General features: G+C 46.4%; 1 protein-coding gene across 1 annotated transcript in view; it reads right to left on the bottom strand.

Annotated features, from left to right (window-relative positions):
* LOC130373346 (dachshund homolog 1-like) overlaps positions 1-23596 on the bottom strand; it is a 29145-nt gene extending 5549 nt beyond the window's left edge. Inside the window, exons 1-6 of the mRNA XM_056579774.1 lie at positions 22568-23596; positions 22069-22200; positions 6077-6222; positions 3664-3811; positions 2816-3028; positions 1706-1774 (exon numbers count right to left, since the gene is read on the bottom strand). Coding sequence (XP_056435749.1) covers positions 1706-1774; positions 2816-3028; positions 3664-3811; positions 6077-6222; positions 22069-22200; positions 22568-22850 — 991 coding nt within the window. The 5' untranslated portion in view covers positions 22851-23596. The remainder of the gene's footprint in view (positions 1-1705; positions 1775-2815; positions 3029-3663; positions 3812-6076; positions 6223-22068; positions 22201-22567) is intronic.
* Positions 23597-24021: the final 425 nt, after the last annotated feature.

Genomic DNA, 24021 nt, shown 5'->3' with positions numbered 1-24021 from the left:
CAACCTTAACACTCTTTCCACAAACAAACACTTTTCATATAAATCAACATGTGAGAAAATATCGAAACACAAAATAATGTGATGATACGCCCTCGAACCACATCGTAGTTCCCTTTTCAGAGAATACCATGAACAAGGAAGTCTGCGTTCTGCTTCTTAGGTTGAGAACAGTCTACAGAGGAGCATGGCTCCTGTTTCGCAGGTCCGCAGTGAGCAGACGCAACCCCTAATGGCCGCACCCACAGGATATATAGAGACAGGGCGTCATGATGACAGAGTGGAAAAAGCCGAGAAGCCATTCAATTTGGTACAATTATACTACAAAGCGATGAGTCCCTCCGTATTACTGTGAAATATTAGAGATTGGAATAGCTAAATATACTAATTTGGTATGAAATAGGGGGGCTATAATTGTGCGGTATCTACAGGGTTATCTTTGTGTCTGAATGAGGACATATGGCTTTCTTTTTCCGGGGAACATCAAACCGTTTCAGATCCCTCCAGTGACTGAATGACATTTAATTAAGGAGGAGTCATCACTTCTTTAAGTATAATTTGCCCGATTTCTTTTTCTTTGCTGCCCTTTTAACTAAAATATCACTTCAAGCATACCAATCAAACAATTAAGAGGAACCGTGATCCTAACATATTGGCCACAGTCAAAGACCACAAATACATTTTTCCTTTGCCGATTACACTTTAGGGACGTGCTAGTGTGTGTGTGCACTGTGTGTATGTGCGCAAGCGCGCATGTGTGTGTATTGTTTTAATATCTTTCTCTTCCTCTCCCAGCGATAAGGACAGTTGCAAGCGGATTCCGCTGAGGCGAATAAGCGGAAGACATTGTGGTAATAATGAGGACATTCAACCTCTGTGCGGTGTCTTGCATCTGGGTAAACACAGATAGCGCGCACGCGTCTGCAGAGGTTATCGCCACAGCCAACGCATCTCCTCCCCAAACACATACTGCACCCCCAAGGCTAACAAACAAGTAAACCATTAAAAATGTACAAGGCTTATTCATAAAATGGATTGATTTGTTCCCTTTATGGCTACCGAAGGGGGCATCCTCACGCTTTATTTTTTTTTATTCCTTTTTTTTTCCCCGTCTTTGCTCTTTTATGACTCATTAATGCTTCTTGAGCTGTAAACAAAAGATCAGCGTTGCTCTTTTGTCGGCGTCGCGGACCACGGCGCTCCTCTGTCGTCTCACGCTTTGTGTCGGCTAGCCCTTTGCGTCGGTTTACGCGGCCGCGACGCGCGACGCGATCCCCCCAGCGGTAGGGTATAGGGGCCGGTGAACAAATGGAAAAAATAGAAGGAGAAAAGAATCACTGTGGCTAATGAAAACATTTGTAAAAGAATGATATTTTGTCTGCACAAAACCAATGATCTTGACCCAGTGCTTTGGCCCAGATGGTGAGATGTGTGCAGGAACAGCAGGCACTGACACACTAATGCTCATTTAGTGTATGTGCACGTGTGTGTGTGAGCGTGGGTGTTAGAGAGAGAGTGTGTATGTATGTGTGCGCGTCTGTCTGTGCGCTTGTGTGCGGGCACGTGCACGGAAAAAAAGAAGTGTGTGCCTGTATGCTTGTGTACGAGAAAAAGCGACAGAGACAAAGAGAAAGAGAGCGATAAAGAGAGGGAGCGAGGGAGAGGGAGAGAGAGAAAGATTTATCGTCTCATCTGAGCCCCCTTTTACCTTGTATTGTCCTTTCAGCATCTGTTCTTCCACTGCTGCGGTCACTCTCCATCTCAGGGGTCAGGGAGTCTGGAGGGGAGAGAGGGAGAGAGAGGGATCACCACCGTTAAACATCTCTGACACCCACCACCTCACCCCATACCGGGCTCACAACAACGGCCTACACACACACCCGCACACACACACACACACACACACACACACACACACACACACACACACACACACACACACACACACACACACACACACACACACACACACACACACACACACACACACACACGCACACACACACACACACAACCTCTCATACCAAAACTGCACTGCCCTGTTGTGAGTCTCGCCCACTTTCAACACTGACTGCGTGTTGGATGCAAATGACTGCGTTGCTACTAGACTGATCTTTTTATTTTGTTTTTATGACAAGTCCCCATGTGTGAAGAATCACTGTGTATCAGAAAATAGAATACTTCTGCGTGGACCAATTCTGTCTGCTGAATTTCTTCAACCCACTTCCCCGTCTCTCTGCATTGTTTGTGTGCATAAATGCACAACAAGCCCGTAAAATAGGAGCCGGTCATAATGGCTGCTTTTCCATGTGAGGATCGCATTACAGCTCACATTTACTTGTTGGTTGGAAGCAGTATTTCCTTGAGGAGAGAAGCTAACCGATATGACCCGATCTTCAATTAAATGAGGGGAACACCTTTAAATGTACGACAGGCTAAGCATGAACCAAACCTATATCTCAGACAAAGAGTCGCCGTTTCATATACCAATATTAGATTATAACGATATGAAACACTTTGGCTGCTGTTATGACGATAAATTAACAAGAATTACTAATGAGCAATAACTATGAATACATAGCGTTCTTCAATTAAGTCTACGTGAACCAATTACTCATAATGGGTCCCATCCTATTAGAAAGCATATTTCTGTTTCCTGCGTTTCTTAAAACAAACACACAGCTCATGTCAACGCAGGGTGGACTGAACGTAACTCTCTTCCCTCTCTCTCCTCTTCTCTCCCTCCCCTCTCCTCTCCACAACACAACATCCCCAACGTGCGTTCGCACCACAGCTATAAAGGTGTTAGCGTGCTAACCGAAGGCATAACAGTGGGCGGGGTTGCGCACGGCAACGGGCGAGGGGGTTTGCCTGGCGAGGGTCTGGCCGTTGAGGGAGCGCATGCTGTCGGAGGGGGAGGGCTGCTTGAGGGTCATCTCCACCTGCTCCCGCCTCTTGGACTCGTACTCCAGCGCCTCCTGCAGTTTCCTCTTGGCCTTCTTCTCCTTCTTCAGACGCTTCTGGACGATGGCTGGAGGAGGGAGGGGAGGGAGGAAGGGGAGGGGTGGGAGGAGGGAGAGGAGGAAGAAGAGGAGGGAGAGGGATTGTGGTGGAGGCGGGAAGGGAGAGGGGTGGTGGAGAGGGAAGGAGACAGGATCATATCAGTGGCACGTTGATGAAGATAATGTGGAAATGAGATGGCAGTGCCGGGAAAGGTGTGAGGAATAGTTGGGGGTTGTTTTTATAGTTGGACTTTTACAGGGGTGTTAACGGGGAGACATTTCCGCACGAAGCAGCGGACGCCTATTGACTGTGATTCATCGCTTGGAGGATGTGGGGAGAGCAGAAAGCGAAACGTTTATTAGGATGACATTTATTCCTCATCAAATGCAAGCATCGCGTTTTAATGCAACAGTCCCACGACTTACACAGCAAAAAAATAGTTTTCGATTACACGAAGAGAGAGAGAGAGAGAGCCCCCATTCACGTATCAACGCAATAACAACGCGTGGATCATCAGGACCCACAATGCACAGCGAAATAAACATAACACCAAAACTCCTATACAACCAGTTCGACGGGCTCCCCTTCCCTTCACCCGTGCCCACCCGATGGGGGGCTGTTCCCGTGTGCGTCCTATTGTGGCGAGCAGCGACCGGGCCCTACCTCTGTTCTTCTGCTCCACAGCGAGAGTCTTCTCGAGGGTCTCACGGAGCTCCCGCTCCCTGAACAGCTCCATCTTCAGCTCCGTCTTCTCCAGCTGCACCTGCTTCTCCTGGGCCCGGGCATTGTCAATGGCCACTTTGAGCAGCCCCTGCGCACACACACACACACACACACACGCATACAAAGACACAGACAGATATGTACACACACAGACACACGCACACACACAGACACACAGAAACCAAAAAGAAAGTGTATGAGAGAGTGTCACACTGGGTTAGGGTTAGGGTTAAGAGACAAGAATAACTTGAGGGAGAGTAGAGAGAGAGAGAGAAGAGAGAGAGAGAGAGAGAGAGAGAGAGAGTAGAGAGAGAGAGAGAGAGAGAGAGAGAGAGAGAGAGAGAGAGAGAGAGAGAGAGAGAGAGAGAGAGAGAGAGAGGAGAGAGAGAGAGAGAGAGAGGTTGGGGGGATAGACAGAGAGAGTTTGCCATGGGAAGACAGCAAGGAGGCGTTGGGAGAGAGAAATAAAATGAGAGAGAGAGAGAGCATGGGAGAAACAGAGAGGGAGAGAAAAAGGGTTTAGAGGGATAGAGAAGGAGAGTGGCGAGGCTCTGAGATGAAGTGACGTGAAGGGCCACACTGAAAGTATGTCACAGCTTTTACTTTTTATGTTTGTCTGTGGGTGTGCTGCCCCACCGGACTGAGGGATAACACTGCCTCTGTGTTGGGTTGTTACGTTCCGCCGTAACACTGGTTTATTTCACGCCGTTAAAGGGGAACATACTGCCCTCCGAGTCCCGCCAGAGTTGATTCATTTCTGTGCAGACATGTGCTGCTGTGGTATCAATTAAGTAAGTAAGGGAGTTGGGGAGGGCGGTTGTTTAAATTGAACTGTGATTGCCCGATTAATAATGAACAAAGCGTTTCTAAACGACTGTATGTGCGAGCTGTGTTTTGCCTGACCCCTTTTGGCCGTCACTGTGATGTACACGTGGAGAGGGTGGCATAGGACGAGAGTCAGAGAGAGAGAGAGAGTGAGAGAGAGAGAGGAGAGAGAGAGGAGAGAGAGAGAGAGAGAGAGAGAGAGAGAGAGAGAGAGAGAGAGAGAGAGAGAGAGAGAAAGAGACAGAGAGACGGAGAGGGAGATAAAGAGGAACAGAGAGTCAGAGAGAGAGGGAGACGGGGAGAGTAAGTAGAGAGAGAGCGATGCCTTTGTGAGAAGTGATGGAACAGAGGAAGATGGGGCTTTTATACAAATTAAAACCAGACCCTACACGAGTGGAATTTAAAAAATATGAATATATGAAATGTGAACAAGCTGTTCCCACAGTGCCAATGAATAATATGACAAATAAAGATCTCCTAACGTTGTTTAATCAATCACATTACTCCTATGTAAAATAGGCTCCTGACAACCCTGAACTGTGAGGAGCTGACTCTTTTAAATGATGCACTGAATGAAGGTTGTGGACATTAAGCTTAGAAAAAAAATGCCTAAACGAACTCAATTATATCAAACGCAGTGGGCTATATCTGGCTAATTGTTGATTCTTCTGACCCCAATTTACACTAAGTTGCTTCATCTTCATTTTCTGCTTGATTTCCTTTTGTTGATTTGTATATAAATATTCAAGACGAAGATCATTATCCAAGATGACTTGCTGGAGTGTTGGTGGAAACTCGGAACTGGGGGGTTTGTGTGTGTGTGTGTGTATGTGTGTGTGTGTGTGTGTGTGTGTGTGTGTGTGTGTGTGTGTGTGTGTGTGTGTGTGTGTGTGTGTGTGTGTTTTTGCGTGTGTGTGTGTGTGCGTGTGTGTGTGCGCGCACGTGTGGCTTACTAATTACCACACAGAGCCAAAGGAGTCGCAGGACTCTGACTCTGGACGCCTGTGAGTGCAACGAGAAGGGCAGTGCACGTGTACACACATCATTACGCTCAGACAGAAGGCAAATGTGTTCCTCCTGTCTGCTGGAGGTTGTTTCCACTGAAGCTTAAATGGCACTTATAGGCGGAGAAACGTGTGGGATTCCTCCACTGAATTGAAGTCACGGAATTGCGGAGCGTGTGAGTGTCGCTGTTTTTATTTATTTAGCTAGTTCCGCACTGTAGCTTCTCTGGGAGGTGAAGATGAGGAGGAATGTTTTTGGAACTTTATGACCTTTTCCTTTTACATGGCCACCATGTAGGCTTTTGATGCTTTGAGTCGACTGCTTAAATATTTGATTGTATATTTTCACATCGTCATATATACGAATATTGCTTTTTCCCACAGTGGTAGAAGTGGTACGAACAGCACCTCTGGGCTTTTGACTCACAAAGATCGACCTTACTGTCGCAACACAAGGCCGTACCCCTTTTCTGCTGGCCACCACGGCAGAGAGGTCACATGACCGTCACCATAGGAAGCGCTACCTGTATGTTGGTGAGGAGGGTCTCTATTGACGACAGGCCGTCTGGGAAGAGGAAGGGCGAGGGGAAGCCGGGGGGAAGAGCCTGTCCCACCAACGACAGCCTCTCGTAGCTGTCCCGGGCTGAGGGGGTGCACATCAGGTTCTCCTCTGCGTGGACAGGAAACAGAAGAGCCATGGCATTAGGATTCATAATTACACAAAGCCACAGAAGGGGACACGCATTAGTTATTCGGGTAAGTACGTTATTACTAGCGTGTATTGATTGGCGAGCAGCATTTGGCTCATGGACAAACATTGACCCTGATTCTAATTGACCGGTAGCAAAAGACTGGATCAGTATTGATCTTTCAACAACTAATTTTTTTACAACTCTCAAGCACCGCCCCCCCCCCCCCACCCCCCACCCCATTTCAGAAACACATCCACCTGATCCCTTAGGTTGGAGTTCTGTCCTATGATCTTTTCCTTCCCCCTTTGTCTCTGTGATTCCTAGGGGTTAACCAGAATCAGCTGGAGGGCCTCACAGGTCCAGGTTCTCCTGTGTTTAAGTCTTTGTGTTGTCATGTGGGCTCCAGAGCCCGTAGCCGGTGCTCAGAGTTCAGCCTCAGAGGCCGGGCCTTCCTTTGTGGATGCACTCGCTGGTGCCTGTCAAAGCTAGGATGACATCATTCTCCATTCATCACCAGCAGAGGGGTGGGGCCCAAGCCATCTGCTGTCCAGCCTCTCTCACCACAGCCTCAGAGGGCTGCCACACACACAAACACACACACACACACACGCACGCGCGCGCACACACACACACACACACACACACACACACACACACACACACACACACACACACACACACACACACACACACACACACACACACACACACACACACACGGGGGAGAGAGAGAGAGAGAGAGAGAGAGAGAGAGAGAGAGAGAGAGAGAGAGGGAGTGAAAGAGAGAATTATTGTAATAGACAATTATTGTAATTAGATTGATAGATATAGATAGATAGATAAATATATATATAGATAGATGAATATAGAAAGATGAAAAGGCAGATTGATAGAAAGATAGAAAGACAGCTGGATAGAAAGATAACTGGATAAAATGAAAGACAGTAAGATAGATAGATCGAGAGATAGATTTGTACTTTTTAATTTCCTACTTGCAGAAGAGATTATTAATGAAAAGCTCTCGGAAAATCATCCATATTATGAGTTGCACCACTGGCAATGTTTTAAGGAACCATTGACACGACGTATATATAAGTAGCATCTAATAATAAGAAACAAAACTGTTTAAACTACTCCTCCCTGATTCCAACCACCATACACAGTTACACACACATACATGATTGTGTGCACGCACATGCGTGCACACTCACACACACACAAACACACACACACACACTCATCCAGTATTTATATGTATTTATGTGGCAGGCTGCGTCTTGTACAAACAGCGAGTGGAGCTGAAAAGCCCCTGCCTCTCTTCCCCCCCCCTCTCTCTCTCCCTCTCCCCCTCTCCCCCTCTCTCTCTCTCTCTCTCTCTCTCTCTCTCTCTCTCTCCCTCTCTTTCACTCTCCCTCTCTCTCTCTCTCTCTCTCTCTCTCTCTCTCTCTCTCTTCCTCTCTCTCATCCTCCTCACTCTCTCCTCGCTCTTCTCTCCTCTCTCTCTCTCTCTCTCTCTCTCTCTCTCTCTCTCTCTCTCTCTCTCCCATCAATATTCACCAGTGCCAGCCAAGTGCTGGGAACAGCTGGTCTTACATTAATTAGTTTAAAGTATTTATTTCACCCATCCTCAGAGCAGATTGAGCAAAAACATTGGAGATTATTTCGAGCATCTGCAAATGCCCTGGAAACATCTACTAGCCAAAAAAAGAGGAGAAAAAACAGAAGCGTGCAATCGTCAGGATGCTCAGTTTAGGTTTGCAATTTAGAGAGCATAATTCTGTTCTCCTCATTTGTTTTGCTTTTTCCCTTTTCGTCAGAGGCGGGGAGACGGTGAAATATGCACCGCTGGTCCGTGGAGAGAACAAACAACCTTTCTCCCTTTTTTTCCTTTTTTTTTTTTTTTCAGACGGAGTTCACTCCTGTTGATTAATTAGAATGGATGGCTGCCTAATGGATTAAAATTTGTTTATAATTTGACTTCATAAAAATAATGAATTGCCTGGTTTTAAGAAGCCACTCCTGCGGTAATTTGTTTTATTTTTCCGCCGCATTCCCATTTGTGTTTTGGGGGGGAAGTGCTCGCCGGGGCCAGAGTGCACGGGAAACCGGGCGCTCCTTCTCTCTGTTCGCGCGCGGCGCAAGACTCCCACTTTAATCTCAATAAGCGGCTAATAGGAGGCCGAACCGGGCCAAGTTCAACACACACACACACACACACAGACACAGACCGACACAGACTCAAGCACACACACACACACACACACACACGCTCAATAGCCACGTGCCGCCGCCGCCGCCACTACAGATGCAGACGTATCGTATGTGCGGGTCCCCACCCCGGGCGTCACCAGGAACCCCACCTCCAATAAAAATCAGCATAACAACTACAGACGCCGGGCGGACCAAGGGGAAAGGCTCTGCCGTCGGTGCACCGTAATTGATTTGTACTGTAGGCACTTTGTCCCTTATTTAGCGTTGGCATTAATCATAAATCACTGCTTTAACAAACCCTGGCTCTCCACTCAGCATGCTTCTCGCCACCGTTCTCATCCAACACGGTGTTGGATCACACAGAATATTTGATGGCTTTGTTGCGTGGGGTTGGAGGGGTATGGGGGGTGTGTGGGGGGGGGGAACAACCTGTCATGCTCCGAGAATAAGGAGAAAAAAAAAAAAAGCAAACAGCATGTTTTTGTTCGACATACTCCAACAACTGTACAGCGCCGCTTGTCAGATAGCATTTCCACCAGGAGCGGTGCTCGAATACGGGCGTTTACACGTAGAAAAAGGGAAGGAAAGGGAACATGCAGGCAGTTAATAAAGGGCTAACTGGATCAATAGCATAAAAAGTGGCTTAATTAAAATCAATGTAAATTGCAGGAGAAATTACCAAGATTTGTTTCTGTCTTCTACACTTCTAATGTTTCCATTTCCCCGACCACCACCAACACCACCACTCTCCCTCCCTCTCTCCCTCCCTCTCTCTCTCCCCCTCTCTCTCCCTTGCTCCACCTTTTTTATTCCCTGTGCCTGGCTGTGAGTGCTGGCATGTGTTTGCGTGTTTATTTCTCACCATCGCTCCACAATCATTGACTTCAACTTAATTACAGAGAGGGGCTCTGGAGTGATGGGGGTCTGTTGTGGAACTGGAGTGTGTGTGTGTGTGTGTGTGTGTGTGTGTGTGTGTGTGTGTGTGTGTGTGTGCACGGGTGGGTGTGTGTGTGTGTGTGTGTGTATGTATGTATGTATGTATGTGTGTGTGTGTGTGTGTGTGTGTGTGTGTGTGTATGTGTGTGTGTGTGTGTGTGTGTGTGTGTGTGTGTGTGTGTGTGTGTGTGTGTGTGTGTGTGTGTGTGTGTGTGTGTGTGTGTGTGTGTGTGTGTGTGTGTGTGTGTGTGAGAGCTCTGTTTCCAGGTGATATTTCTCAGCCATAGGCCCCGATGCTGCCAGCAGCAGCTGTGACAGCCTCTTGTTTTTCGCGGTGAGACGTCATTGAGATCCACACACACAAAGACACACATACACACACAGAAACACACACACTCACACAAACATCACCCCTCTTACTATGAAATACTTACCGTATGGAGAAAAGTACAAAGTGTGTGTGCACACACACACACACACACACACACACACACACACACACACACACACACACACACACACACACACACACACACACACACACACACACACACAGACGCACACACACACAGCGTCTCTCCCGCTTCCCCTCACAGGTCACCCCTGTCACAAATAACATTTCACACGCAACTGTTTTCTGCGGATAATAGGAGCCACAAATAAAAATGGGCCGCCGTAAATACAATGCGTTCTGAATGAAATGCCATAATTTAAAACAACGCCGCCACTACCCGCACCCCTCTCCATCCACCCCCACCACCTCCACCACCACCAGCTCCTCCTCCACCCTGCTCTCAATAGCTATAGAGAGAGTCCTTGACAGTGTGCTAGCGATGATGAATCACCTATCCAGTTAATTTTCTCACTCCTCCCGTGTTGTGCCGCTAAAAAACACGGGGGCCAAGGAATTGACTTGACAAACTATGAATGTAAAAGAAATATATATATATTTAGATAGAAATATATATTTATATATCACTGGAAGGGATCTGGGCTTATCTCCAATTTACATGTTATTAGATTTGTGTTTGCGAGGCACTTGAACCTCGCCCGGCGGAGGCAGGGAAGATGGGGGGGCATGATAACTGCAGATAAAACATGTCCAGCACCCACTTGAAAGTCTTTGAAATATATGATGGAAAGTCACAGCCAGCGAAACGATGGAGGAACAGAGGGAGAGAGAGACAACCAGGGAGGGACAGAGGGAGAGAGAGAGAGACAACCAGGGAGGGACAGAGGGAGAGAGGAAAAGAGAGGAGGCTATAGAGCGAGATAGAAGGATAGAGAGAGAGAGAGAGAGAGAAAGAGAGCAAGAGAGCGAGAGAGAGAGCAAGAGATCAAGAGAAGTAGAGAGAGAGAGAGAGAGAGAGAGAGAGAGAGAGAGAGCTATAGAGATATATAGAGTGGGATACAGGGATGGAGAGAACAAGATAAAGCGAGAAGGAGAGAGAGAGACAGAGAGAGACAGAGGGGAGAGAGAGGCCTAGCAAACTGGCCTGATTTAAAATGTGACAGACACGCGTGGCAATCTGTGGTAAATCTAGAGGAAACCTTGGGAAATTTAGCTGCAATCTCTGGATAAATAGCAGTAATTGACCTTGGGAGTTGAAAATGTGCCATATGTTTCGGGTTGCTGTGTTTGAAACTGCGTCCCCCAGGACATTTCAGCAGTCCTCACATGACAGAGGCTGAGAGAGAGAAAGAGAGAGCACGAGAGAGCAAGAGAGAGAGAAAGAGAGAGAGAGAGAGAGAGAGAGAGAGAGAGAGAGAGAGAAAGAGAGAGGGAGGTATGAAAAGAGGATACAGCATACAGAGAAAGAGTGAGAGTCAACCAGAGATGGGGGAGAGAGAGAGCGAGAGAGAGCGAGGGAGAGAGAGAGAGAGAGAGAGAGAGAGAGAGAGAGAGAGAGAGAGAGAGAGAGAGAGAGAGAGAGAGAGAGAGAGAGAGGGAGAGAGAGAGAGAGAGAGAGAGGAGAGAGAGAGAGAGAGAGAGAGAGAGAGAGAGAGAGAGAGAGAGAGAGAGAAGAGAGAGAGAGAGAGAGAGAGGATTCAATGGAAGGTAAACTGAAAGACACAAGGTGGATGACAGCAGATGGATTGATAGATAGGTAGGTAAGAAATGCTTCAGAAATAGAATGGGTCCACCGAATAGGTCCACCGAAAGAATGAAGAGGTAATAGAGAGAGAGAGAGAGAGAGAGAGAGAGAGAGAGAGAGAGAGAGAGAGAGAGAGAGAGACAGAGTAAGCAGAGAAGCGGAGGGAGAGAGAGAAAACAAGTGGACAAAGAGAGAGAGAGAGAGAGAGAGCGAGCGAGAGAGAGAGAGCGAGTAGGCAGAGTAGGCAATAGGGATAGAGAGAGAGAGAGAGAGGGAGGGAGGGAGGGAATGCGAGAGAGAGAGAGAGAGAGAGAGAGAGAGCGCCAGCGTCAGTGTGATATATTGACAGGTAGGAGCCTTTGTCCTTGCAGACCTGTGTTCCTCCCAGCAGGAGAACAGAATGCTAAAGCTGCCAGTTGTCAGAGCGCCGCGGCCGACACAAAGTACGGTGCCCGCTTCTCACCGCACAATTACATCTGATTTGACCTGCCGGCGCAACGGAGGGAGCAGCCTCCTTCAAACGGAGTAGTTATGACCTCTCGGACAGCCATTAGGCAGCCAGCACAGCATTATTTCACCTGCACTTAAAGCATTGCATTTGGAAAATCTTGTCAAGGGAAATATTTGTCTTCTGGTTGAAATGCACTAATGCAGAGCTGGGGCATAAAAAAAAAAAAGAAAAAAAAGAAAAAAAGAGTTGGATGCAATCGGAGCACTTAGAAAAAAAACATGAGCGTAGCATATCTTGCAAATGATGTCTGCACTTTGGAGCCTCTCGGCAAGAGGCTTCTGGCGGATTACAGCTCGCTGAACCTTAGGTTTGTAACATATAGAATGCTTAGAGAGTCTACGGTGGTTGGGTTTTTTTTTTTTATGCATGAATTTCTCTGTTGAAACACTGTGCAATACAAGAACCCAAGCCTTCAGAATCACCGCAGTAATTGCGAGTGTAATATACTGTCAGCTCTTCTTAAGCAGCTGGCCTGTGATCCATACAACTCAGATTCCTTTAGGGTGATCGTATGCCTGCACATGCTGTGCACATGGACACTGATCGCATGAAACTGAACTGCGTATACAAATATCATACAAGTATGTGTCTCTGTGTGTTAGAATATGTGTGTGTGTACGTGTGGGTGTGGGTGTGTTACAACATGTGTGTATGAATGTGTGTGTGTGCGTGTATATCCTTGTTGTATATTCACAGCGTGCATGTATGTAAGTACTTGCAATGCAAACACTCCCTCATAAACGTACACATATACATTTGGTGCTGCTCGAAAACACAGAGACACAAACCCACACACACACACACACTCGCACAGGTACAAACACACCCATCACACACACACGCACGGGCACACGCTAATGTGCCCTCATCGCATTTAAGCTAATTTCCTTTTCATCACGGAGAGAGGAAAATGAGTGTTTGGCCCCATCCCCTGCTGGGGGACAAAGTCAAGAGCCCCGGTCGGTTTGGGCTAGATTAACAGGTAACATTTGGCTCCCACTCTCTTATCACAGCGTGAAAATCAAACCTGCCTGTTTTTCCCTCTTTTCGCCGCGCTCGCCTGCCTCCCTTCCTAATGTTCCTTTCACTTAGACATGAAATCGCTTGCTGCACAAAGCCATTTGGAGCGGCGAGAGAAGGTGAGAGGGATAATCAGGCTGGCCAGTGGGCCGTGTTTCCTAAACGCGCACCAAAACATTACTGTGCACAGGCATAAAATTAGCACGGGGACCTTAAAACGTTGACATTTAGCATGACTTTTGGGAAAGTGACACCCTCATATTTTCTTGTAGGATATCATTAAATTTCAACTGCCCTATGGCTGTGCCTTTCCATTAATAACCAATTCAGTGTGTCACTTCTCCTCCCTCTCTCTTTCTCTCTCTCTCTTCCTCTCTCTGCTTCATGCTCGCTCCCTCTCGCTCTCTCTCTCTCTCTCCCTCCCTCCCTCTCCTTCTTTCCCTCTCTCCCTCCCTCCCTCCCTCCCTCTATCCCTGTCTCTTGCCACCTCTTTGAAGTAATGAGTCCGATGCGATGCCTTAATAAATTGAATCGTATTCTCAAGGCCATGTGAAGATACAGCCACACATGGACAGGATGCATGGAGGGTATAACCGTAAATCCTGATGGAGGTACACGCGCTATAGGTTGACCAAAAGGATACCTATTCTTACGCTGCTATATGGAGATTACATTTATAGACCAAAAAGGATGTCTTATGTGGTTGAAACGAAAAAACAGAAATCATGATGTTTTACGTTAAGTCGTTGATAATCAGATGCTGTTATCCCTATTAGAATTGATGCACGGTGAAGATTGAGTTTTGTAAGATGATTGTGCGGAATCATCCAACGTCATATGTATTTCAGAGATGAGGAACTAAACAACCGCAGTATTGCAGTACAAATTACAGTACAATAGCAAACAATTCTGAAATGGATTTCCGACATTTAAAATTCGAGGGAGAGAAAGAGAGAGAGAGAAAGAGAGGGGGGAGATGAAGAGATAGTCCGATGGGTAGAATGAAGGAGAGAAGGAGAGAGAGACGATAGGGCAAATGAGAACCAAAAAGACAGGGAGCAGCAGGAAGCGAGGGAGCAGAATTCATGTTGACTTCCATTCAGGAGGAAGATATCTTGTCTTTTTATGCGGCCCATGTCATATTTATTGCATAAAGGTCAGGGTGTTCATTTGTTCAAAGTCAGCGTTTTCCCTCTCCCCTCTCCTCCATGTAATAAATGCAGGGGCTATGTCATTATGGGACCTCTGAGGATTACGGGCTTGGCTGACTGTGATGACTGCATAAAAGCATACAGGACTTTTGTTTCTGCCAGCGCGCACCTTCAAATGAGCTCTTAGTGGGAACAGTAGTGCAGAAGAAATGGCCCTTTACAGCGAGGGAGGGGGTCAACGCAGGCCAGGCAAGGTTAAGGCACGCTGTCCCACCACGGCGGTAAATACCATAAATACTTTTTTAGATTACCGTGGGCAAGGGTACACTACATTTACAATGGAACAAACCAAAAGGAAACCAAAGGAAATTCATTAGGAAATGCAATAATAATTAAACAAAAGCTGAAGAAAGAAAATATCACCAATCATAAGAATCTTTGATCTCTGTTCACGCCTCTATTTTTTTTATTATGCCTCCATTTGTGATGAGCCCGACTGGTTTAAAAGATGATAGCTAGATGCAAGGACATTTCAGTGATGCACTTTGAGGGCTGTTTGGTTCTGCCTTTGCATATTGACCCCCATTGACCGCGTCCATCTATTGACCCGACAGAAAAATCCCAGAGATTAAGTTAGCCTCGGGTATCGATCGGCTGTTTTGCTCGGATCCTTTGGCGTTCAAAACGGGGAGATCGTTTTCTCCTGCGCGCTATGCTAATCTGCTTGACCCACTAATCATCCAGCCATTTATTTCCCCTTCATTGTTTGGTTCCCCTTTTGTTTGCCGCTTATTAATTCATTAGGACAACTTTCTCCTGCGGATTAGCTCAAACGGGGATGGGGGGAGTCCTGTTTCGACCCGATAGCGACCCGAGCTCTCCCAACCCCCCAAAAAGTATTAAACTGAGCCTTGTATGCTGCGCCCAACATCTCACACGCACACACACACAAAAAGACAAACACACATAAAAGACACACACACAAACACACACACGGCAATTACAAACCCATAATTAAGAACTCAAACAAACACACCGACGAAGGAAGGAAGGAAAATCCTCCTAGTAATCACCAGGTTACTTAACGGAGCAAGCATTAGCCGCGAGATGCCGTGCCGGGCCAGATAGCCCTGGCCTTTCCCGCCGTCGGAGCCGGATCTATATGCGCTGGATTTGTATGGGGAGGGCCACCCCCACCCCCACCGGCGCGAGTGAGCGCAAACCGCGGGTGTCACCGCCTGGCGCGGTAACCCTACAGGGAGAGGCCGTGGCGCGCTGTTGCCACGGCGAGCGGCTGTCAGCGGCGGCGCCTGGCGCTAATCCAGGGATGGATGTACTGAGCTGCTTTTTAAACGGAGGTGAGAGAACAAAAGAGGAAATGGGAAAATGTAAACTTTAAGAGGGCCCCGGCTTAGGAGCAATCGCTCTGCGGCAGCGTCGGCGAGTCAGGTCCCCGCCGCCAACCCACCCACCCACCAAGCCCCCCCCACCCACCCACCCAAGCCCCCCCACCCACCCAAGCCCCCCCCTCCCTCCAACACCCACTCCCCCGAATAAAAATGGATGCAAATCCATTAGCGGCCCTGGTTTCACAGTTATAAAAATACATAAGGGGTTTTAATGGGAAGGACTTGTTAAACGTGTGGAAATCTCGTTTGATAACATTATTCATGGCGTTGGCTTTGCACTGTGTGAATTAATAACACTTCATTTACAGAGGGAAGAAAGCTGGCATGGTATTTCCAGTTAAAGAGATTAATTTTTAAACAGCTAATTGACAGGATGGGGTTAGGCAGGATAAGCAATACTCTATAAGGCGCGTGCTGCAAAGTCAAGGTGACTGGAATAGTGGAAGTGAAAGGCTTTGGGAAAAAAAATCCCCAGAATCGAGCTGAAAGAGAGAGAGGCGGTGGAGAGAATTAGTCCTCAACCACTTTTCCCCTTCGTTCTCTCTCTCTCTTTCTCTCCCTCAACATCTCGGTCTCAGTCTCTCTCCCCACACTATTCTCCCCCTCTTTATTAGGAATGATTTACTTTCCCAGTAAAAGGATATAAAAGCTCAAGTATAGCAGCGTAATTATTGTAGAGTGAAAATTTAAAGGTTTGACTCCCAATGTCCTCAAGTCCGCCTGCAGACTGCCAAGACGATAAGAGGCGCGCCACTCGCGCTGGCCCCCAATTGGTCCTGTTTTATGGGCCTTGCCAAGAAAGAGCACACAAATAGCACCGGGTACTGCAAGTCTGTAAACATGATGGACTGTGGCAAACGGCTAGCACTGGTGTTTACCTTGGCAGAGGCCGGCCTTGGCATGTTCGCAGCATCACTTAATTACTGTTTACATGTAAATATGAAAATTATACACCAACGGAATGTCTCTGAAAAAAAATACAGAAATACATATTCAGGGTCAAGCCGATTGCCACCGGTAAGATATGTATTGTTTTGAATCGCAAATTTATCCAGCATTGTCTTCATAATTGTTTAATGTTGTTGTCCAAGGGCATTTGGGGGTAAATATGCTTCCCGTAATCTGCATAATAGCAGATGCTCAGATATGTAAAATACCTCCACTGATGTCCGAAGAGAGAAAAAAAGAGGGAATAAAATTAAAGCGGAAATTCAAATTATTTTCAAACTCGTGTCCACCCGTTGATTCTATTTGGAAACAAGCCTTTGTGCTGACGAAACGTCTCCCGGTCCGGTCAATGGAAACCGCCTTTGATCACAGATATGTTTTAGCATTCTGTTTTTTTTCCCCCTGACACCCCCCACAACTGACATGTATAGCAGAGCACTAGTGCCTAGCGAGCATCTCTCGGTAAGGCTGAGGAAAGCACTTGTTCGTTTCCCAACGAAGGGTAACATGAAACAGGCCCCGGCCCCCCCTGATGGACAGACAGATTTCACCTTCGCCAGTGAATGATAATGCATTATTAAATTTGCCTCTCTGCTCACGAGATACACTTAGCTGACCACAGCATATTTATCTCCCCATCCCGGGCCGCGTCTTGGCAAGAGAAAGCATTCTGTCACTTTTGAGGCATTTCAAAGATTAAAAAGAACCTCTCTCTTTTCAACGTCCCTAAAAGCATCCCTCCCCCCACACCGCCACCAGCTCAACCAGCACCAACAGCACCACCTCCCTGTCCCCCCACTCTAACCCCTCCACCCTTTGCTCTTTTTTTTTGCTTGAAATGTGATTAGCAGGAGATGGTGTCACGCGATGGAACATTCATGAGGAGGGGAGAACAAATATCCAAATGAACTCGTGTGTCCTGGAGGAATTGCCCCCTTTCTGCACTATCAGCAATCTTTGTCACACGGGCCGGGGCGAAATTTGATTGATCCTCTATTGAATTATTTTTTTGCACTCTTTCATTTCGACGGGGACGCACTGACAAGTTGTTTGATCATAAAGCATTATTGTCTGCCAAGTCACATTTTTGGCCCTGTGATGGCTAATGATCTTGAATCCCGACTTCGGCAAAAGAAAAAGTCAGGTAGTCAGCAGTGCGTTTGAAGCCCCGCAAAACGCCAAGGACATTGGGAGGAACGAACACAACACCATGCATTAAAGTCAGCAAGATGAGAGAGCGGGAAGAAGCTTACGGTGAACATATCAAGCTTTTTTTTAATGATAGCATACACATACAGGGATGCCCATCAACGTCAGTGCATCATCCGACCGAAACTTCGAGAAGAAACCGACGGTGGTACTTCTTCGTCGATGCAAAAGGCCTTTGGAATATGTTTTATTATCGTTACATGTGCATATGCAAGCCACAACTAAAAAGGGCCACAAAGGCTGTTTTCTAAAGCTTTTATCTTTCTCCTTACCTCGTCTCTGATCCAGCAGTCCAACAATATGAAAGCAGAACTTCAGAGGGGGAGACGGCACAGAGCCTGGGCTGGACCTCAGAAACGTCAAGAGGCTTTCAGAAATGGCCAGTCTTTCTACAGTGGCCAGTCCACACGGTGTTGATTTGCAACCTTTTCAAACACCTTTTGAGGGTTTACTACTTCTGGCCGGGCATGGGTTTGCCAATTACGCACTCACAGATTCCCGCATGTGTTGGATACAAATGTGAAGAGAAAGAAAGTGAAACCTCCCGTTCATCCAGATTTGAGCTGGTCTGCCATCAGACTTTAGATAGTCATCTTAAGTTTGATTTGTGAGCATTATACTCCTCCCCCTATTCCTCTACTCTACAACGGCTTCCCGACAGCAGCAAGTGGAAGATGTGTATCCCTTATCCAGCTGTGGACCGTGATCCTGTTTCCTCTGCCGCTCAATCATGGAAGCAGCGAGGCAGGACTGCAAACAGGTACACAACGTGTTGGCCCTGAAGGCATTGGCGAGAGAGCCAGGACTGAATCCTTTTCGTTCTCAAAAAGGGAATAAAAAATCGTTGTCTTCTTCACAGCCGTGTAGTAAATGAATGAATGGAGAGCCCAGAGGCGAGGACTTTTGAGTCCTCCACGCATTAGGTGACATATTAACCACAATCACCAACCATTGGTGCAAATGGAAGGTTGGGACATTATTAACACATGTCCAAAGGCGTATATATATATATATCGTTTAAACCCGGGTATTTGCCAACGTTGCTTTAACAGTGGGTCACACTCGGCATATGCTTTGCAGCCTCAAGTTTACAAACTGTGTTAGCTCCTGACTTCCCAGTCATACATTTCTCTTTCCCAAGGGAGGAAAGAATGCTGGCATGTGTGACTGAAGAAAACAAGTGCTGAAATTCGCCGTAGGCCTTAAGTATTTTTCATAAAATCTGCCACATGGTGTTTAACTGATACACTTACTACGCACACATGAACGTTCGACGTTCATGCATATGGCTTGCGTTTGAAACACCTTTTCCCTGAGGAAATAAAATAATGTCAAGTGTTTGATGTCCAAAGTGAGTTTACAGCCAAAGGCTTCCGTGCCACTTTTTTTTCCAAACGTCTCCTTGTTTGCCAGCTACCTGCTGTTTCATAAGACAGAGGCTTGTCTAAAGCTTTGGCACACACTTTCTGTTTGAAGCAATTCAATTAGTCACATGTGAGATGACAGTTAGCTTTTTTACCACTCTTTTTTCCCCCCTCAAACATCATCCGATCTTTCTTCTATTTTCGCGCAAAATTTGGACAAATATTAATCAAGTTCAAGGAATAATCCCCCCTCACCCCCCCAGTTTATCAAAAAAAACTAAAAAACAACCACCATCTGGTTACTCTGCACCGGTGACACAACTTCTGAAACGTTTTTTATTTATTTCTTATTTTCTTCCCAACAACAAACAGCCGTCTTTGTCCTTCATCAACAGAGATGAGCAGGAGAAAGACGCAGGCCGCTGATTGGACGGAATTCGATGCCGTGTGCGACGTTACGGTCTCCGAGGTGTTTGCGTTGTTTAACTAGCATCCATAGGAGCTGGGGGACAGGGGGGGCAATGGGAGTGTGCGGTTGTGTGTGCGTGTGTGTGTATGTGGTTAGGAGTGTGGAGGGGGGGGGGGGGGGGGGGGTTAGGCACACAGCAAACCCCCCATTATGCCTGGCTGTGGGCCCCCCTCTCAGAGTGTATTGCATGGGATTAATCTAGCGTTCTACCCAGGATCATAAAGATCAAACAAGTGGAGGGATATCATTAAACCACTGGAATGTTATCTCATTTGTCTAAACAAACTGATGCGTTGAGCGAGCCTAATTAAAATGCTCGCCATAAACAAACCGTCGGAACGCCGCCGCGTTCCACACGCCTTCACACAATGGGAACGCCATTTACTTTATTAATCTAATGCACCATGTATCATATCATTACTGTTCAATAGATACAGATATATTATTATATAATTATATATATATATGTCATTAATTTTATTTCCTTCACTTAAGAGCTTTTATTGGAATTACTTTGGTTATTAGTTGTATCTAATGTATTGGTTACCTCTGGATCCGACTTGCTACAATCTCTCTTATGTCGCTGCATAAACCTGTGCATGTTATTCAAATTGCCTCATTTATTATGATAGCTTCCTCATGTAAATTGTGCTGACTGCTCGCCCTTGCACAGTCCTCATTAGACTAATGAAAACCTTCAAACGAAAAAACTAAACAACCTGCCAAATAAAGGTCCGGGGTTATTATGAAAATTACAACTGTGGGAGCTGGAAGAAGCTCTCTTCATTAATTCATGCTCAGCAAATTGGTAACTAATTTAGTTGCACTCCTCTGCATTAATGGGTTATTTTATAAAAATGTTTTCCACAGCCCGAGACCCCGGGAGCACATGCTGAAGAGCCTGGAATCCTAATCAAGCCCTGTGACATATCAGGAATGGACAATTTTCACCATAACGCAGCGTGTGTTTGTTGCCTGAATGTGTGCGCTTCAAATGACTCCAATTGCACCAATTTCCTCTGACATATTTTTGCGACGGCTCGAATTAATGCTAATGCGGTGGCCAGACTATACGTTTAGCTTGGATGTTTACCAGATATTAGCCAATAAAGACGCATACTGCGGGTTTCTGGTGTGTTTGTCAAAGGATAATCCATCCTTTCACTGCTTGGCTTCGTTTATCTTTTCCTATCTATGTGTATGCATGCTCTGTAAATGCACTCACCAGCTCCTATATAGATGCACTCACTAGCCAACACCCACACACACACACACACACACACACACAGTCATATGCAAGCACCACCACACAGACACACACACAGACACACAATCGCATGCACACCGATAGACACACAGACACTCACACATATACACGCACACAGACACGCACACACACACACCCCTACACACGCATACACACACACACACACACACACACACACACACACACACACACACACACACACACACAGACACAGACACAGACACACACACACACACACACACACACACACACACACACACACACACACACACACACACCTACACTGGCTGTGACCCATATACTTGGTTCATGATCCTGCTAATTATTACTATTCACTGCTTCACACCCAGTAAGTGGAGGTCTAACACTGCTCTTCACACAGCCTTAACCAATGGGGAACACACATCCCCGTCATTCCCACTGTGGTTTTAATATCATTACCAACCTCATCCCACCCTTTGTGCACCCGCGCCCACCCCATGCCCTAGTACTAAGCCAACAGAGAATACAAAAATCTATTATTTGCTTAATTTCATAATTAATCCACAGCATTTGATTTGTGTTCTTTGCCTCTTTTTTGATATGCCTCAAACGATATTGGAAGGAAATTCCATTACTGCGTGTCCCAAATGTAGTTTGTAGATTACAATTACTCTTTTTTTTAGGGGGTACAATAAAAAAGTACAGTGTGTAGTCTGGTATAGAATGGTCCTTATTCACCTAGCGGCCATCTTGGCTCTTAATGAGAAATTCCCCATTCAGTACCCCCACCCAGCTAGCGTTGAGAACCAACACGGAACCAAGATGGCCGAGGTGACAAAGGCACATACCGGCTTCTTGGCTGAGCTTGTAATAGTGTCAAGGTCTCATGTCAAGCTCATACTAAGTCTGCTCAGAGATGGACCAAGATGGAGACAGTTTGAGTTTAATATTCAAATTGCAATGACCCAACTAATAAGTCATGGGAAATAAACACTTGTGTTGTTAAATGCCTGAAATGGAGGTGTATTTACCTTGTGTTATCGCAATGTAAATATTGTTATAGGTGACTGTTCAATTTTCTTTCAACGGATGACCAATTTCAATGCATCCTCCGCGCACCATTGAGCAAAATGACTTACCCCTAACTGCTCCTTTAGTGGTGTCTGTCTTCAAGGCGCTTTGGACTAAAGCGTCTGCGAAATTACCTCCCAGACATCTTAACTTTTCGTCAAACTTGGGAGGCGGACTGACCTTTTTCATGGTGCATCCTCTTTGCTTCGTGACTCATGTCGTGGGCCAGGTCCCCCTCTTTGGGCCCGGGGGGCATGTTGGGGGAGAGGCCTAGCAGGGCGTGGTTCATGGACAGGCCGTTGTGGTGTGCGGCTGCGGGGAGAGGGGGGGGGGGGGAGAGAGACGGGAAGAGAGGAGTTGTGATGACTACCTCTATCTCTTTTCGCCTTAAAGGGGAAATGTCACAGTTTGCCTAATAGGGTTATTTATACGTGAGTGTACTGCTTCGTTATCATAAAATCAACTATGAGAAAAATGCAGAAAATCTCGACCAATGACGTGCCTGGTCATATTAGGACCAATGAGGAACCCGAATTCCAGACCAACGGTGTCCACCGTCTGAAGCACCCATGCGTGCATCATGCAGTGCTCCCTAGCATTAGCAAATAGCCTAGCGTGCCGCCTCCCCTTTAATGCCCTGCTGACAGTGAGATGCCCCCAGCGCGCGGCGGCTACGTACGTATCCTGTCTGAGGAGCTCTCGGTGCGGGCCGGGGAGCTGGAGACGCTGCTGCTCCGGTGGGAAGACGGGTGGCTGCCGGGCCTCCTGTGGTCCTCCAGAGAGGGCGCCGGGGACGGACTGTCCGGCACACGATCCTGGAACCCCAACATCCGCAAAGTAGAACCCATCCACATAAGCATCGCGTAGGCTGGGTAACAGTCGGCGGTCTCAAAAACAACTGATATATATTTTTCACTGTTCGTTATTTGCTTTAGGTGTGTGGATGAACATAGGGTGTACATAGGATGTGATTCCTTCACTGGTATCTTTATGACATTATGGAGTCAATTTGGAGTCTCAATGACTCCATATCATGATTTCTGAACGGTATAGACAGTGTTATTAAATGACAAATCAACCAAACATCATCTAAAATCATGCAAACTGCTAGTGTTTAGAAACACATTATAATCAGACATTTGCAATATCTTTCATACATTATCGCTATAAATGAGTCTAGCTCTCCCCTATTGGTGACATCACGGAGCTGTGTTTATCCTTATTGGGCTCTACCTTTATCACAGAGGTGACCATTCTGGAGGGCAGGCTCTGGCCCTGGGCTGCGGCCGCCATGTTGGCAATGGTGCTGAGATGGTTCATCTGGCTCATCGCCATGGTGACGGAGGCGGGCGGCAGGCTGACGGGGATCAACGGATGGGGCATCATCATGAAGGGGAGCTCCAGGCCTGAGACAGAGATGGACAACCGGGGGATGGGGATTACTCACATGCGAGGTGCAACGCTAAGGCAACTGGGGAGGGAATATACACAGTCCACTCCTTGCCTGTTAATGTACTACTGCATTCATTACTACAATGTTGGGGCTCTTTAATATATCAACTTCCAAAAATAACAGATTATTATCATCATCATGCGTTTAACCCTAACCCTTTACTTTATTTCAGAATAATTGAAAACAAATGGCTTCTCATTATATTGCCCAATGTTAACATGACATTATAAATATTTCACAACATACGTTAATAATACATATTTAATTGCGATAATAATAAAGGGTATTGATGTTATAACTATATAAACAGCCATTTAAAGACCAAAGTTTACACAGCTTTAAAGATGCATCAATTATTCTACCAGGAATAAAAAAAAAAAAAGGCACATTATGGAAATTGACCCAATATTTACATATAAGAAATGTCTATGCAAAATTAAGAAGTCAACCTAGAAGTCATTACCCAAATGACTAGTTATATGTACTAATGACAAACAAGTACTGTCACACCACAGTGTGGCAGTGCACATTGAGTCTAATTACGGTGGTCTGTGTTCTGGACTTAGGGGGCCCGGGGGGGGGGAGGGGGGCGGAGAACGCAAATATGAAATACGTTAAATCACTTTCAACTAAATAATAGCATTGGCATTTATTCCTCTTTTATATGCACACAAATTATT

Source organism: Gadus chalcogrammus, chromosome 20 (genome assembly GCF_026213295.1).
Source record: "Gadus chalcogrammus isolate NIFS_2021 chromosome 20, NIFS_Gcha_1.0, whole genome shotgun sequence".
In the NCBI taxonomy this organism is placed as follows: domain Eukaryota; kingdom Metazoa; phylum Chordata; class Actinopteri; order Gadiformes; family Gadidae; genus Gadus; species Gadus chalcogrammus.
This window is presented reverse-complemented; position numbering and strand designations above follow the sequence as displayed.